Source organism: Scyliorhinus torazame, chromosome 7 (genome assembly GCF_047496885.1).
Source record: "Scyliorhinus torazame isolate Kashiwa2021f chromosome 7, sScyTor2.1, whole genome shotgun sequence".
Lineage (NCBI taxonomy): Eukaryota > Metazoa > Chordata > Chondrichthyes > Carcharhiniformes > Scyliorhinidae > Scyliorhinus > Scyliorhinus torazame.
The window spans coordinates 267,223,662-267,240,208 of NC_092713.1; the positions used below are offsets into that span (position 1 = coordinate 267,223,662).

The 16,547-nt window shown below is 40.4% G+C and overlaps 1 protein-coding gene across 3 annotated transcripts in view; it reads right to left on the bottom strand.

Moving 5' to 3' along the window:
* Positions 1–1,340: 1,340 nt before the first annotated feature.
* LOC140427020 (ubiquitin-conjugating enzyme E2 A-like) overlaps positions 1,341–16,547 on the bottom strand; it is a 31,767-nt gene continuing 16,560 nt past the window's right edge. The window contains exons 3-6 of one of the 3 annotated variants that reach the window (XM_072512421.1): positions 14,146–14,171; positions 12,586–12,675; positions 8,111–8,199; positions 1,341–4,060 (exon numbers count right to left, since the gene is read on the bottom strand). In XM_072512421.1, the coding sequence (XP_072368522.1) occupies positions 3,932–4,060; positions 8,111–8,199; positions 12,586–12,675; positions 14,146–14,171 (334 nt within the window). In that variant the 3' untranslated portion in view covers positions 1,341–3,931. The other 2 variants (XM_072512423.1, XM_072512422.1) reach the window with 2 other exon arrangements.

The following is a 16,547-nucleotide window of genomic DNA, read 5'->3' on the forward strand; positions in this document are numbered from 1 at the left end:
TAACTATTCTGCTGGTTGAGCTTCTGTCAGTGTGAAGGGTGGGAAAGTCCTGAATGGGATGCCTCAAGGCTCAGCTAATTTACATAAATGACCTCAATACAAATTCAGATGACACCAAACAAGGGGGCGAAGTGAAACAGGAAGAATCTCAATACGGCGGCAGAAATGTAATATTTTACATTGAGGGAAAGGAAATATGGCATACCGACTCCCAAGCTATGGATGAAGCTATGGGCAGCCTGGTAGCACAGTTGCTTAACAGCTCCAGGGTTCGATTCCTGGTTTGGGTCACTGTATGTGCGGAGTCTACACGTTCTCCCAGTGGGTTTCTTCCGGGTGCTCCGGTTTCCTCCCACAGTCCAAAGATTTGTGGGTTAGGTGGATTGGCCATGCTAAATTGACCTTAGTGTTCAAAAAAGGTTAAGTGGGGTTACTGGGATAGGGTGGAGATATGGGCTCGAGTAGGGTGCTTTTTCCAAGGGCCGCTGCAGACTCGATGGGTAAATGGCCTCCTTCTGCACTGTAAATTCTATGATTCTAAGCTGAAAGAGACCCAAGAATCTTTGTAGAGATCCAACCAATGCAGAGTAATAATGGTGAAGGCAGATTCAATTGTGGCTTTGAAAGAGGAAATGGATAATTATCATGAGAATGAATTTGCACCAATACAGGGAAAAGGCACGAGGGGACGATCAGAGAGCAGACACAGACAAGATGGATCAGAAGATCTCCCCCTTTGCTGTAACCATTCTATGACTCCGAAGCCAACAAGATGTTGAATTAAATAGCTAAAATAGGAAATGCAAATTAAAGGCGGTAATGATAAACTTTGTGCTGTTGTCAGAATGTACCTTGATTATTACATGCTCCTCTGGTCACCAAATAATGAGAGAGGTATTTAAGAATCATAAAGTTATTCCCATTTCCACTTTTCAACAAGGCAATTGACAGGTGATCATAGAATTATAAAAAATGGTTATGATTATGGAAAGAAGCTTAACCCAGAATTATACTTTGATGTTTGCTTAAGTCAGAACTTTGGGGCATCTTCAGACAACAAAAGGGCACTTTTACGATGATGCCAGGAAATCTCTTTCCACTGGATGATCAACATGTGGAATAAATAGCCAGAATAACTGAGAAATAAACGCTTAAATCATTTTTAAAAAACCAATTGGAAACAACACTAGGTTAGGGATCTTTAGATGAATGAATCAAGATAGAAAAAAAAGTCCTTCTACAGTCGGAATTATCTTGCAAATATTTTTTTTGTTGCATTCATTGATCTTGAACGCAAGTACAAGACAATATAAAGTTCCTTACTTATATCTTCAAAGCACTTATATTCTCAAAGTAAAGCTTTTATTTAAAAAAATCTGAAAAAAAAGTGTTTGCATCAATACATATTGTACAACATACAAGCATCATGAAACTGCACAGCCCAGAGGGCTACAAACGTTCTCGCCAGTGTTACCTTACAAAAACGGAACACAAGCCCATCAATTGCTCAATTGTTTTCCAAGCCTCCAAGAGGGAGATTAGAGTAAAAACAAGGCAAAAAAAACTACCTCGGCAAACATCATTACATTAGGTTGATATCATTAATCACTTTTTGTACAAAACACTCGTTCCATTAAGTGAATTAATCATTTTTCTTCAGCAAAATAGATGGCAACCAGTCACTACTTTTGAATTACTTGAACAGAATCATAAATACATTTCCGTCACTGACTTCCTTATAAAAAGCACTGTAGAATAGGGTACAAAAATGTTTGATGCACCTTAAAAGGGAGCTAGGTTTTTAAAAGAAAAAAAAAAAATACATCTTTACAAAAACCAAGGAATAAAATAAATCCTTTGTACAGCATTAACAGAAATAATTGATTTTCACAAACCACAGCAGAAAATCTAACCATTTGGAAAACATTACAACATTCCATTAGAAACACAAAAGGCAATTACAGTAACGTTAATTACAGCAAAAAGAAAGAAAATTAAAATATTTTCACACACGCGTGCATCACTAAACCAAAGCTCTTCAAAGAGATTGATCCTCACCAGGCTACCAACCTCACCATGGTGACCCCCCCCCCCCCCCCCCCACCCCCCAGTTAGGCCTGAAAACTAGTCCCTCCTGGAAAATAAACAAAACTGTGGCTGCTTCCTGCCAAGCATTTACCCAATAGATACTCAATCTTCTGGGTGAGAAAAGGGTAGCTGTTTTCCTTGAAGCTAGGCTATCATGGAAGCCACCCAGCATTATTGTGGGGGTAGATTCTGTACCAGCATGACACAAAACATGCATCCATGAAGACATTTGCAGGCTGATTGTTTGCACAATCACAAAATTGGAAAGAAAATAAAGTGTGCGAACTCCATACAAGTTTTTTCCATTAGAATTTAGAAATGATTAAGGGAGGTTTTTTTTTCTGGTCTAAATAGCTTTACACAGAGAACATTCCCCAAGCACAAAGTCTACTTTTTTTGTTCAGCACAGGAAAGAGCACCAAAATTGTCCCCATTTACAGTAGCCACTAATAAGAAAATGAAGATATCAAGAGGATAGATACTGAACACTCAAGATTACAAAAAAATTAGGATTATTGTTGTTTCTTTAAAAAAAAAATGATATTTGGTCTCTGGAGTATAGGATGCCCATTGTTGATCAATTTTAAAAAGAAAAATGAGGTATTTTAATTCCAAACCTCACTTGAATGAGCATCAGATGAGACAGATTTGGCTATGAAATTGTTACGATCAGATAATTTACACACACCGCCTATCCAAGCTTGCATGGAAAAGATGGGCACTTGCGCGTTGGCAAGCACCTGTGGGATCTCCCCTCTCAATGTGTTTTGCTGGAACAGGTTGTCCGGTGAGATAAAAGATTTGAGGATCTCCCCCAAAGTAACTGACGCTTGCAAGCTGACATGCATATGAAAAAGATGCAATCTTCAAATATTCCTTGGGGCATTCCTGAATTTATCTTTGCAGAGCATTTACAAATGAGAAATATATCAAAGTGCAGATAGATATTAGTCATCCATAGCAGGCACAAAGCGACAAACTATTACAGTTGTGTGCGGACCCAAATAATAGAAGCACCTGCCCTTTGCCTGGTTTACACGTTCATGCTTTCTCGGATTTAATCTACATGACAAAAGTGCTGGCTGTAAACACAGCTGTTTCCAGTCACATTGTGCCAATCAGATTTGACAGATGGTACAGTTGTCCCACGTGATAAAATAGATGCATCCCCTCCGACCACCCGCATCTCCTCCGACCATCCTCAAAATAAAATGCAAGATAATTTGGAAAAATATCCTCCCAATGGGATCTATATCAGCTCAGTTGTATTGCAAAATTGTAAGAAAAAAGCCAGCTTATTACCAATCTACAGTGAGACATGCTCTCCTTTAAGTCTATGTCACAACAGGTTGTTTACTGTTGTTGAGCAAATTTCATTGTAAATTACTCTCTCTCTCTTCAAATGTACTTCAGGTGTTACAACCGGTTATCAGGACACCAGTAAATAACGTTGAACTAGAAATTTAAGCTAACTGATCCCAAAACTTGGGTTTGCCTCAAAGCAAATCAGACTTTTCTGTTAGCAATTGAACACTTCACTCTCACTCATATCAGTATGGTGCTGCTAATACATTGGTTAATGTAAAGATGGGTCAGTGATGAAACCAAAACAAGGAAAGAGACCATAGAGTGTACGAGTTTATCAAATACTGCTTACAAATTCACATCATGCAACACAAAAGAACCCTCTAACAGCACAAACGATAAAGGGTTAAAATTCCTCAAGAATGTCAGCAAAGAATGTATGCAGACTCTTCTGCCAGTCTTATGACACTTTTTGTTTGCATTTACTCAGGTAAAATAATGCACTGGGCAGTTGGCAGAGGATTATTGTTTCTGTAGGTTAGCAGTCACTCCAGCTCTGCTCTACAATAGCTGATACCCTCTTCTCATATTCCCGTTTGTTTTCTTGGTAAAGCTGTGCAGCCTGGCTATTTGCTGGACTATTTGGGTTTGGTTCATCAAGTAGGGACTAAACAAGAGGAGCAAACAGTCAGGGTTAGGTTTGGGCATTTCACCTTATATCGGGTAATTTTGATGTTCTTTCAACTTTTCTAATGTAGTAAATAAAGCTTAATTAAAAAGGAAAGCTTCCTCCAATTCTGAACAATCAGGTGCCCTATATCATACTACAACTGAAGCAGTGGACATCTGATTTTCTTCCAGACATTTGCCAATAAGAATCTGGGACTAGTTGCTACAGGATCCATGACAACATCACAGGTGATTTTCTCCTCAGTTTCGTTGTGTCGCTTCCATTTAGTATTGGCTCTGTGGCAGAGTTCAGATTAGAATTTGTCACATGGTAAATCTTGGGAACAGGTCCATTATGTTGGCTAATGGGTTCCTAATGGGCAAAGAGCTCCACACACCAAAAGGTTCCACACACCTAAATTATTAGAACAATTCCAGAGAGTTTAAAAAAAAACAAACTTGAATTTCAAAGACGGCTTTGACAATCTCAGAATGTCCCAAAGTGCTTCACACCCAATTAATTACTTCTGAATTTAGTCATTGCTGCAATGTAGGAAATACTGGAACTAATTTAAACAATAGAAACTTCAAAATCACTAGAGTACGCAATTGGACCATCTTAGTCCACATTATTGCTGTATCCTCCAGGTATATATTTCACTGCCGATGACTCGTGAATCCAATTAGGATTTCCTGAACACGAGTTAAGAAGTCATGCTAGCCGCTGATATATTAGTAGCATACAGTACAATATTTTATATTTAAAACGTACAGACATTTATTGATTATGCAGGGATGAGGGATTACAATTACACTAGACTGTAGAAACAGGGTTCTTCTCCTTAAGAACAGAAAAGGATAGGTGGAGAGTTGCTAGCAGTGTTGAAAAATCAACAAGTGTTGATGATAAAGGGACACTGTTTCAAACGGCTGATGGATACAGATTTAAAAATGATTGACAGAACAACCAGAAGCAACATGGCAAAACATTTTTTTTAAAGAATAAACTGCCTAACAGGGCGATGGATACAGATTCAATAGTAACCTTCAAAATGGAATGGGATAAATACTTAGGAGAAAAACTGCAGGGATGTAGGGAAAGAACAAGTGTGTGGAATGAACTGGGTTGTTCTTTGAAAGAGCTAACAAAGGTTCACTGGGCTAAATGGTTTCCTATTGTGCTGTATTATTCTGTTCAGTCAGGAAACATCCCCACTTCGGACCTTATATTGGAGTGAAGGTCATTGATGAAAGTTGAAGATGGTTGGGGCTAGACACCATCCTGAGGAACTCCTGCAGTGATGCCCTGAGCTGAGATTATTGGCCTCCAACAATCACAACCATCTTCCTTTGTGCCAAATATGACTCCAACCAGTTGTGTCAAATATGACTCCAACCAGTGGAAACTTTTCCTCCAATTGCCATTGACTTTCATTTTACTAGGGCTCTTTGATGTTGCATTCTTTCAAATGTTGTTTTGATTTCAAGGGCATTCACTTCAACCTCATCTTTGCCTATATTTTGCTGTATTGAGCTCTAGAGCCATGCTGGGCTCTACCATTGAGTGAGAGGTTGTTTGTGGCGTTCTTCTTCCCATAATAGTTTAATTGTCATTAACCTTCTCAACAGTTTGCAGCAGAACTTTCATTTAATCGTTGGTTCTGGGACTACTTAGCTCTAATTTAAGCATGCATGTAGTCCTGTCTTGTAGATTCACCAGGTTTGCACCTCATTTTTAGGTAAGCTTTTTTCTGCTCCAGACATGCTTTCCTGGTTTCTTCAATCGAATCAGAGTTGGCTCCCAGGCTTGGTGGTAATGGTTAAGTGACGGATCAGGAATTTGAAGATTTTGATGTCATACAATTCTGCTGGCCCACAGTGCCTCGTGGATATCTGTATTTCAGCTAGATCAGTTCTGAACATATCCCACTTAACACAGTGATAGTATCACATAACACAATTGGGGGGAGGGGGTGGGGGCTGTCCTCAGTGAGAAAGCAGGACTTTGTCTCCATAAGGACTGTATCGTAGTCACTCCTACCAATATTGTCACGATAAATGCATCTGCAGCTGTTAGGTTGGTGAGGATGAGGTCAAATCGGGTTATTTGTTGTGTTAGTTCTCTCACCATCTTCTGCAGGCTCAAGTCTGTAGATAGTTCTTTGGGACTCAGCCAATTTGGTGGCTTTCTAAGCCACTTTTGGTAATGAACATTGAAGTTCCCCACCTAAAGTACATTCTGTACTCTTGCTTCTTCCAAGTACTGTTCAACATGAAGAAATAAAGATCCATCAGTTGAGGGAAGAGGTAGGGGGTAATCCACAAGATGTTTTATTACCCTTGTCTGACCTGATGCCTTCATGGGGTCCAGTGTCAATGAAGAGGATTGCCATGGCCATTCCCTCCTGACTCCATACCATTGTGCCACCGCCTCCGGTAGTCAGTCTATCCTGTCAATTGGGCTGGGCATACCCAGGGATGATAGAGGAGACACGGATATTGGCTGAAAGGATGATTCTGTGAATATGACCATGTTAGCCTGTTGCTCGACTAGTCTGTGAGACAGCTCTTCCAATTTTTGACACAAGTTCCCAGAGGTTAGTGAAGACTATTTTGCAGGGTTGACTCTGCAGTGTGCCTCATCATTTCCAGTGCCCAAGTCAATGCCAGAAGAATCAGTTGTTTTTATTCTGTTTCAACTCTTATGTAGCAGTTTGACACAGCCAAGTAACTTGCTAGGCCACTTGAAGGGCTGTTAAGAATCACATTGCTGTGGATCGTGAGAGGATGGCAGATTTCATTCCTTAAAAGGACGTTACACAACCACATGGGTGATTATGACAATTTGGTACTTTAATGGTCACAGTTACTGGAGTTAAGCTACCACTTACGACAGGGTCAGACAAACTGCCTTGTTTGGAGATGGGGCAGAGTCAAGATTGGGTAATAAATTGAAAAAGCGCACAGATAATGGGAAAGTTTCACACTGAGGAATAACAGACAAACACAACTCCCTTGGTTAGAAGTAAGGCTGCAGCAATAGTTGGAATTCTGGGGATGAATAATTAAAATTGAAGCCAGACTTGTGCACATGACAAATCTAGGGCCAACACACAAGAAAAATAAATTATAGCATAAAAATAGGAGATAGATATGACAAGGATAGCAAGTAAACAAAAACTGAAAGGATTTTGTAACAAAACAATTAAGATTGGGGCAATTAAGAGATAAGAAAGAAAATGGAGGATTAGCGAGTACCAGAAAAAAAGATAGCGGAATGAAAGAATACAAGAGGATAAGATGGAGAAACCGGAGAGTATAACTATAGACAAAGGAAATAGAGCTGAAGAGAGTTGATGGGACTCAAAATGGGAAAAGCATAATTGATGGCACACAGTCCCAGAATGTTAAGGGGGCTTGGAGCAAAAACTATCTCCTTGGATATGGGAGGTTGGAATGGGGGCTGCATATTCAACAGCTCTGTTCAAGAGGGAGAAAGGATAGATAATCAAGTAACTACAGACTGGAAGATTAAAATATAGAAACAAATATCAACTTAAAAATACATTCTCCCTCTTAAATCATGTCTTACATTGTGTTCTTTGAGGGAATAATGAAGTATATTGATGAAGGGAATGCAACAAATATTATGCATGTGGGTTGTCAAAAGGCTGGCCTGGGGGCTTGTTAATAAAATTAAAGTTGACAGTATTAAAGCATGTGCAGCACTGTAGATAGAAAGCTGGTTGAAAAGGATAGAAAACAAATTAGTTAATGGACGTCTTTCGGTCAGGAGGAAAATACACAGTGGTGTTCCACAAAGGTCAGTGTTGGGATCACTGCTCTGCATAGAGAGATATTATACAAATAAAAACATTTGATGTGGGTTGCCCTGGGGACAAAAATATCAATTTGTCGAAGAGGGGTGGGGGGGGGGGGGGGAAAGAGTACACCAAATTAACTATGAAAGAAACTGTAAGTGACTTCAGGAATACAGATTAGTCAATTGCATCGATAGATTGGATAATCTTTAAATGAGAAAAATTACCTGAATAGACGTTAAAATTGATGAAACATCATAAGTTGGACTCCAGCGATTCTGCAAAATGTCTAAACATATGCTGCCATCTGCATAAACTGAAAACAGAAAACACGGCAGCAAATTTTGTTTCTGTCAGTAAAAAGAAATGTCACTTTATGACAACTGCAGCTTACTGCTTGGGATTTTGGTTGATAGCCAAAGACAACAAAAATAAGGTAACATACTAGAGCAGTCATAGCTCATACTGCTCCTACATTCAATATCATGGCTGATCTTGTGTCAATTTCACTTTCCCACCCACTCCCCATATCTGTAGATCCCCATGAGACACCAAAAATGATCTATTTCTCACAACCTTCCGTATGCTTAATGATGCAGCATCCACAACAGGTAGACAATTCTGAAGAATCAAAGCCCTCCAAGTGATGTAATTTCTCATCTCAGTCCGAAATGATCATCCCCTTATCCCGAGACTGTACCCACATGTTCCATATTCCCCAACCCAGGAAAACAATCTTTCAGTCTCTACCCTGCCAAGTCCCTCAGAATCTTCAATGTTTCAATGAGATCACTTCTCTTTCTCCTAGTCGCCAGACTCTGTGCCCTCCTCATGACTTGCATTACCACCACCAACTTTGTAACATCAAACTTGGATACATTACTCCTTAAGCCTTTAATATAGATTGTAAATAGCTGAGGGGCAACTGATCCTTGCGGCACCTGATTATTAACTGTCTGTCGCTCAAAAATGCCCTGCTTAATCCTACTCTTCCGCTCCCCGTCTGTTAATCCCCCATCGATGCCAACCCCATGAATCCTCATCTCTTATAGGAATTTCTTCTGTCGCACCTTATCGAAGGCCTTGTGGAAATCCCAAGTATATTGCATCTCCTGGCTCTCCCTTATCAACACTGCTTGTTGGCACATTAAATGTGATAACTTTGTCAAAAAATATTTCCCTTTCATAAAACCATGATGACTCTGGTCCGAGTCGGATTATACTGATTTTGTATATTAAGACTTCTTTAATAATGGATTCCAGCATTTTCCCGACCACCAATGCCAGAGTAACTGACCTTTGTTCTGTTTTCTTTCTCCCTCTTTTCTTGAACAACAGTTACATCTTCTAACTTGCAATCCACTCAGACTATCCTAGAATCTATAGAATTTTGGAATTCACTATCTTTACAGCTACGCTATCACACTCTGGGGATTTGTCAGCAATAAGTCTCAAATTTCTCCAGTACTTTTCCTCTGCTGATCTTAATTACCTTAAGTTCCTCACTCTTAGTCTGTTGGGCACCCTCCATTTCTGGTGTCTTCTACTGTGAAGACAGACACAATATTTGGTCAAGTCTCTGTTATTTCCTCATTACCCATGATAATTACTCCTGTCTGCCTCTAAAGGGACCATGGCTTACTTTAGCAATCTCATCCTTTTAATCTACTTAATAGGTTTAGTATTTATATGATGTTTTCAGGGTTTTGAAACTTGCCACTGATTCGTCCTTCAAAATTCTCTACGAAGCAGACATTTAAGGGTGACATTCAGCAACAGCACTGTTGCCTTCCTCTTCGCAGTATATCTCATATCAGAACAGACCCTATAGCTTTCATCAAATTGATATTTAACATTGAACATATTTATCAAACTACTTTCAGGAAAGGAAACTCCACATTCATTGCATTTGGGGTCCCAGAGGAAGGTTGACAGCTCTCTCTGTAGAGGATCCCATCAACAAAAATTTAGCCAGAACCTGAAACCTGAATTTGGCAGTCAGAGGTTAAGCAATAATGTGCACCCATCGCTGATCTTAAAGCTGGCCCTAGAAATCTAGCAATCTCTGTGGCATGGATTTCCCCTTTCCCGACGGCAGCATAAATCTGGCAACAAGTCAAGGCAAATGTCCAGCAGCAATGAGATCAGCAAGCAAGTTAAGCAACCAATCTTATTAAAGTATTCCTATAATCAGTAAATGAGGAAGTTAACCTACCAAATCCCTTCACTTTTCAAACTTAAAACTTTCAGGTAGTGAACTAAATTCTGAATGGATTAGCCAAAATATTATAAACAAACAAACAAAATTAGTTAGTGTACAAGGAGACCATTTGGGCCATCGTGTTTGTAGCGGCTCTCTGAATTAACAATTTACGGAATGTTATTCTCCCCGTAATCCTGCACATTCTTCCTTTTCAGATAAGAGTCTGGCTCCCTTTTGAAAGCTTTGATTGAACCTGCTTCCACCACATTCCAGACCTTAAACCACTCACTGTGTGAAAAATGTTTTCCCCCATATCACTTTTGCTTCTTTTGCCAATTAGTTTAAATCTGGGTCGTCTCATTCTCAAACTCTGATGGGGGCAACAGCTTTGCCTCATGTATTCTTTACAGATGTCATGATTTTGAATACCTCTATTAAGTCTCCTCTTGGCCTTCTCTTCTCCAAGGAAAACAGACCCAACTTCTCCAAATCACCTTTGTAACTAAAATTCCTCATCCCTGGGACCATTCTTGTGAATCATGAATTTAACAAAATATATTTTAAAATAGGTGGATTAAAAAAAAAGCCATAATAGGGAAATCCAACAGTCCATAAACGATAAATTAGCTATTCAGACCCAGAGAGCGTGTTTAACAGTAACTCTGAACTTAGTGCATCATTAAAAATGAAATTACACCTCAACAAATGGAAACTTCCAAGAATTTTATAGTGAGACTAATAATGTCAACATGAAAGTTTTCACCAATTCACTGACTGCTTAGGAATTGCACTCTTAAGCAACCTCAACAGCGCACATTCTGGAGAAGCGCAGAATGCTCAACGCTTTTCCCCCCCACTGGACAGGGAGAGCGAGAAGCAAAGGAATCTAGAGAGACAGAGAATAAAGCCTGCACATTTCCATTCACTGGACTCTTATGCTCTAATAGACATTATCATCCAGTTACTCCAGCTTTCAACATGCTGCATAGTAACTCAGGTTAATTATGATCTTGTCAAAACAACTTTTGGCTCAATTAATTTGGAGGTCAATGAAAACTTTTAGGGAAATTTCTCTTGCGAAAGCATGATTCGCGGTGGGAAATGGAGGACATCGGGTAGAATACACAACAGGGCAAGTTGTCGGTGTTTATAGAATAAACAGGCTCTCCTCCATGCTTTGTTACATCTTGTAACTCAAAAAAAAAAAAGAGTTCCAGGATTTTGTCCCAGCGACAGTGAAGGAACGGCGATATTTCCAAGTAAGGGTAGTGAGTGTCTTGGAGGGGAATCTCCATTGGTGATGCACCCATTTATCTGCTGTTCTTGTCCTTTTTGACGGTAGTGGTCATGGGTTTGGAAGGTGCTGTCTAAGGTACCTTGGTGAGTTACTGTAGTGCATCTTGGAGATGGTACACACTGCTGCTACTGTTCATCGATGGTGGGGGGTTTGAATGTTGATAGAAGGGGGAGCAATCAAGCGGACTGCTTTGCCCTGGATGGTGTTGAGCTTCTTGAGTGTTCTTCCTGGACCTGCACTCATCCAGGCAAGTGGAAAGTATGAGAATATTCTATTAAACCCCTGACTTGTGCCTTGTAGATGGTGGACAGGCTTGGGGGTGGGGGGGTTGTCAAGAGGTGAGTTATTCACTGTAGGCCTTTGACCTGCCGATGTAGACACAGTATTGATATGGCTAGTCCAGTTCAGTTTCTGGTCAATGGTAACCCCCAGGATGCTGTTTGTGGGGAGTCAGCGATGGCAATGCCATTGACTCTCAAGAGGCAGTTGTTAGATTCTCTCTTGTAGGAGATGGTCATTGCCTGGCACTTGTGTGGCGTTAATGTAACTTGCCACTTATCAGACCAAGGCTGGATATTGCCCAGGCCTTGTTGCATTTGGACATGGACTGCTTCATTATCTGAGGAGCTGTGAATGGTGCAGGACATTTTGCAGTCACCGCAAACATCCCCACTTCTGAACTCACGATGGAAAGGAGGTCATTGATGAAGCAGCTGAAGATGGTTGCAGCACCGAGGACACTATTCTGAGGAACTCCTGCAGTGATGTCCTGGAGTTGAGAATTGACCTCCAACCGCCACAACTATACAGAAAAATATACCTTTGTATTGTACAGATTTATCCAAAGTCTGCATGGATTTTTATTTGTAAATAATTGACTTCAGTATCTCCCAGATTTGGGGTGGGAGAGATTCAGGAAAGAGAAATAACTAAGTTCCCATTCATAACGATTGTCCAAAGATTCTTAACTGGAAAGGTGCATAAAGATACAGGGGCAGGTCTGCTGCAACAGTTTCTACAGTCAGCTACCTAATTTAATACTATCTACGTTCACACGTGAAGAATGGCCAACTGGGCAAGGCACAAGAAACTATCATGGTGCTATATACCATTATTAGTCAATTACATCTTATGAAAAAAATAAATTGAAAAATAAAAATAAATTGAAATATAGACATTGTACAATAATGTTTAACACTTACCATTTGGATGGAACATTTTTGACACAAATCGAACGGTTGGAGGTTTATTAGGATATTCCTCTGTAAATTCTATAACCAATTTGAAAGTACCTATAAACGGAAATCAGAATTTTTCATTTTACAAATTATTAACAAAAAACTAAGTTTTCATGTATATAGTAATCATGAATTAGAACCATTCACTCTCATTCAATCTTACTCAAGGAAAACATTTAAGAGCTTGCAATACTGTACAAAATTGTGAGTAAATATTCCTTCTTACTACAAGACAAAAGGGGCATTTCGGCAATATGAAAGCAGTTGTAAAATTCTATGTATAAGGCACATCATTTAAGCCTCAATTCTTAAAGATTCATAGGAATCTGTTCAAATATACCTTTTTCTACCCCATTCCAGCAAATGCTTCATGCCCAACTCTCCCCTACAAAGTATTATAAAAGATGTAATTTATTGCTACAATAAACGCAGTTCATCATCTCTGGTTGTCTTTCAATTAGAGGGTGACATCTACTCGGGGTGACTAGGTTGTCACGGGTGTTCAAACGATGAACAGGCCAATTCTCAACCCGCAAATCTTTGGGAATATGGGGCAGGATGCCCCACAAGGTCGTGAAATCTGGAATGTAGGATTTGCTTCCTCGTCTTTCCTGCTGCTGCTCTGCCTCATCATTAAGACATTCAGATTGTGATGGAGCTTTATGGACAAATACACTGCTTTTACAGGTAACTCACAAGTATACATAAAATCTAATGAGATTAGAGTTTAACCACCTCCCTTTGACATTGAATGGGGTTACCAGGCAGAATTGCCCCCCTCCCCCATAGTGCCCCAAATCATCCTGTGTGTCCACTCTGTCAAAGGACAAAGCGCTTGGCTTGATGGCACCTCACAATCACCTTAAATATGCACTCTCTCCACGAATGGCATGCAGTGGTTGAAGCATGTACTATCTCAGGCTTCTCCAACATGTACTGGCTATACCTGCAACCTCTACTACCTCAAAGAGGCAGCAGGCCCAAGTTCCTCGTAAAGATGCACTACAACCTGGCTTGGAAATGTATCGTTTCCGCACCATCCGTGGTTCGAAATCCTGGAACTCCCTCCCTAGCAGAATTTGTGTAGCTACACCAGTGTGCTGCGATTCAATTAGCGATGTGTAATAAATACCTTCCTGCTCAAGAAATTAGCAACATCAATAAGCACACTGTATTTTCCATGCATGACCACTGGGAACCTGTGCACGGTGTGTCAGAGTATTTGTGTCCTTCAATCTATCCACTGTACAGCATGGAGCCAAGTACCTTTTTAAAGAATATTACATCAGTCCAGTGACCCAACATGTAAACAGACCAACACAATGTACAGCAAGACATTGTCCATGTTGTCAATTGTGAACACATTTAATTTTAATTTCAGCTGCACAAGCTACTTGGTAAGGACTCCCATGTGAAAAAGTGCAAGTTAATTTTCCTCCCTGTTTTCTCGTTAGTTTTCCAAATTAATTAACAAAAAAAAAAACGGATGGAGTGGGTTTATTTTGTTCAGGGATGTCAACTTACCATCTTCAAAAGGTGTTCCTTCTGGTCTAGAAACAGAAAAATGTCAAGAAGGGAAGAAAACAAGTATTAGAAATATTAAAAACACATTAAGGAACAGCACCTGCCACCTACAATCTGAAGGAGTAGAAAATAATAATCCAATCTAAGTTTTAATAACATCTTAAAATCAGTGCATTAACATTTTGTACTTCAATTATGGTTAATTTGCACAATTTGTAAGACTGCCCTGCCACATGCTATGTGTGAACAACTGAGTCATCCACAGATTACCTTGACACGAGAGAGTACATCAGCCAGAAATATTTTTAATTGGCTGCAAGTCGTGTCCACCAGGACTGATTATATTGGAAAAAGTTTGTAAACATTACCCTCTGTTCTGGGTCGTCAATATGACTCTTGACAAGTTTTACCCTGATTTAGACATTTTCAGATTCTATAGAAGTTAATTCGCATTCTCCATGATTGGGACAACTTAGGAAATGTCATTACTATTTTTTTCCTTTAATTGTTCAAATAAAATAAAAAAAACAAGAGCATCTATCCCCTCAGATTTTTTGGCCCATTTTCCTCCTTTCGTACAAAGAACAGTACAGCACAGGAACAGGCCCTTCGGTCCTCCAAGCCCATGCCGACCATGCTGCCCGTCAGAACTAAAATCTTCTACACTTCTTGGGTCTGTATCCCTCTATTCCTATCCTATTCATGTATTTGTCAAGATGCCCCTTAAATGTCACTATCGTCCCTGCTTCCACCACCTTCTCTGGCAGCGAGTTCCAGGCACCCACTAACCTCGGTGTTAAAAAAAATAAATAAATAAATAAATAAATAAATTACCTCGTACATCTCCTCTAAACCTTGCCCCTCGCACCTTAAACCTATGCCCCCTAGTAATTGACCCCTCTACCCTGGGGAAAAGCCTCTGACTATCCACTCTGTCTATGCCCCTCATAATTTTGTAGACCTCTATCAGGTCTCCCCTCAACCTCAGTCGTTCCAGTGAGAACAAACTGAGTTTATTCAACCCCTCCTCATAGCTAATGCCCTCCATACCAGGCAACACTCTGGTAAATCTCTTCTGCACCCTCTCTAAAGCCTCCACATCCTTCTGGTAGTGTGGTGACCAGAATTGAACACTATACTCCAAGTGTGGCCTAACTAAGGTTCTATACAGCTGCAACATGACTTGCCAATTCTTATACTCAATGCCCCGGCCAATGAAGGCAAGCATGCTGTATGCCTTCTTGACTACCTTCTCCACCTGTGTTGCCCCTTTCAGTGACCTGTGGAACTGTACACCTAGATCTCTCTGACTTTCAATACTCAAGGGTTCTACCATTCACTGTATATTACCTATCTGCATTAGACCTTCCAAAATGCATTACCTCACATTTGTCCGGATTAAACTCCATCTGCCATCTCTCCGCCCAAGTCTCCAAACGATCTAAATCCTGCTGTATCCTCTGACAGTCCTCATCGCTATCTGCAATTCCACCAACCTTTGTGTCGTCTGCAAACTTACTAATCAGACCAGTTACATTTTCCTCCAAATCATTTATATATACTACGAACAGCAAAGGTCCCAGCACTGATCCCTGCGGAACACCACTAGTCACAGCCCTCCAATTAGAAAAGCACCCTTCCATTGCTTCTCTCTGCCTTCTGTGACCTAGCCAGTTCTGTATCCACCTTGCCAGCTCACCCCTGATCCCATGTGTCTTCACCTTTTGTACCAGTCCACCATGAGGGACCTTGTCAAAGGCCTTACTGAAATCCATATAGACAACATCCACTGCCCTACCTGCACCAATCATCTTTGTGACCTCTTCGAAAAACTCTATTAAGTTAGCGAGACATGACCTCCCCTTCACAAAACCATGCTGCCTCTCACTAATACGTCCATTTGCTTCCAAATGGGAGTAGATCCTGTCTCAAAGAATTCTCTCCAGTAATTTCCCTACCACTGACGTAAGGCTCACCGGCCTGTAGTTCCCTGGATTATCCGTGCTACCTTTCTTAAACAGAGGAACAACATTGGCTATTCTCCAGTCCTCCGGGACATCAGCTGAAGATAGTGAGGATCCAAAGATTTCTGTCAAAGCCTCAGCAATTTCCTCTCTAGCCTCCTTCAGTATTCTGGGGTAGATCCCATCAGGCCCTGGGGACTTATCTGCCTTAATGTTTTTCAAGACACCCAACATCTCGTCTTTTTGGATCTCAATGTGACCCAGACTCAACATCCACCAATTCCTTCTCTTTGGTGAATACTGATGCAAAGTATTCATTTAGTACAAAGAACAAAGAAATGTACAGCACAGGAACAGGCCCTTCGGCCCTCCAAGCCCGTGCCGACCATGCTGCCCGACTAAACTACAATCTTCTACACTTCCTGGGTCCGTATCCCT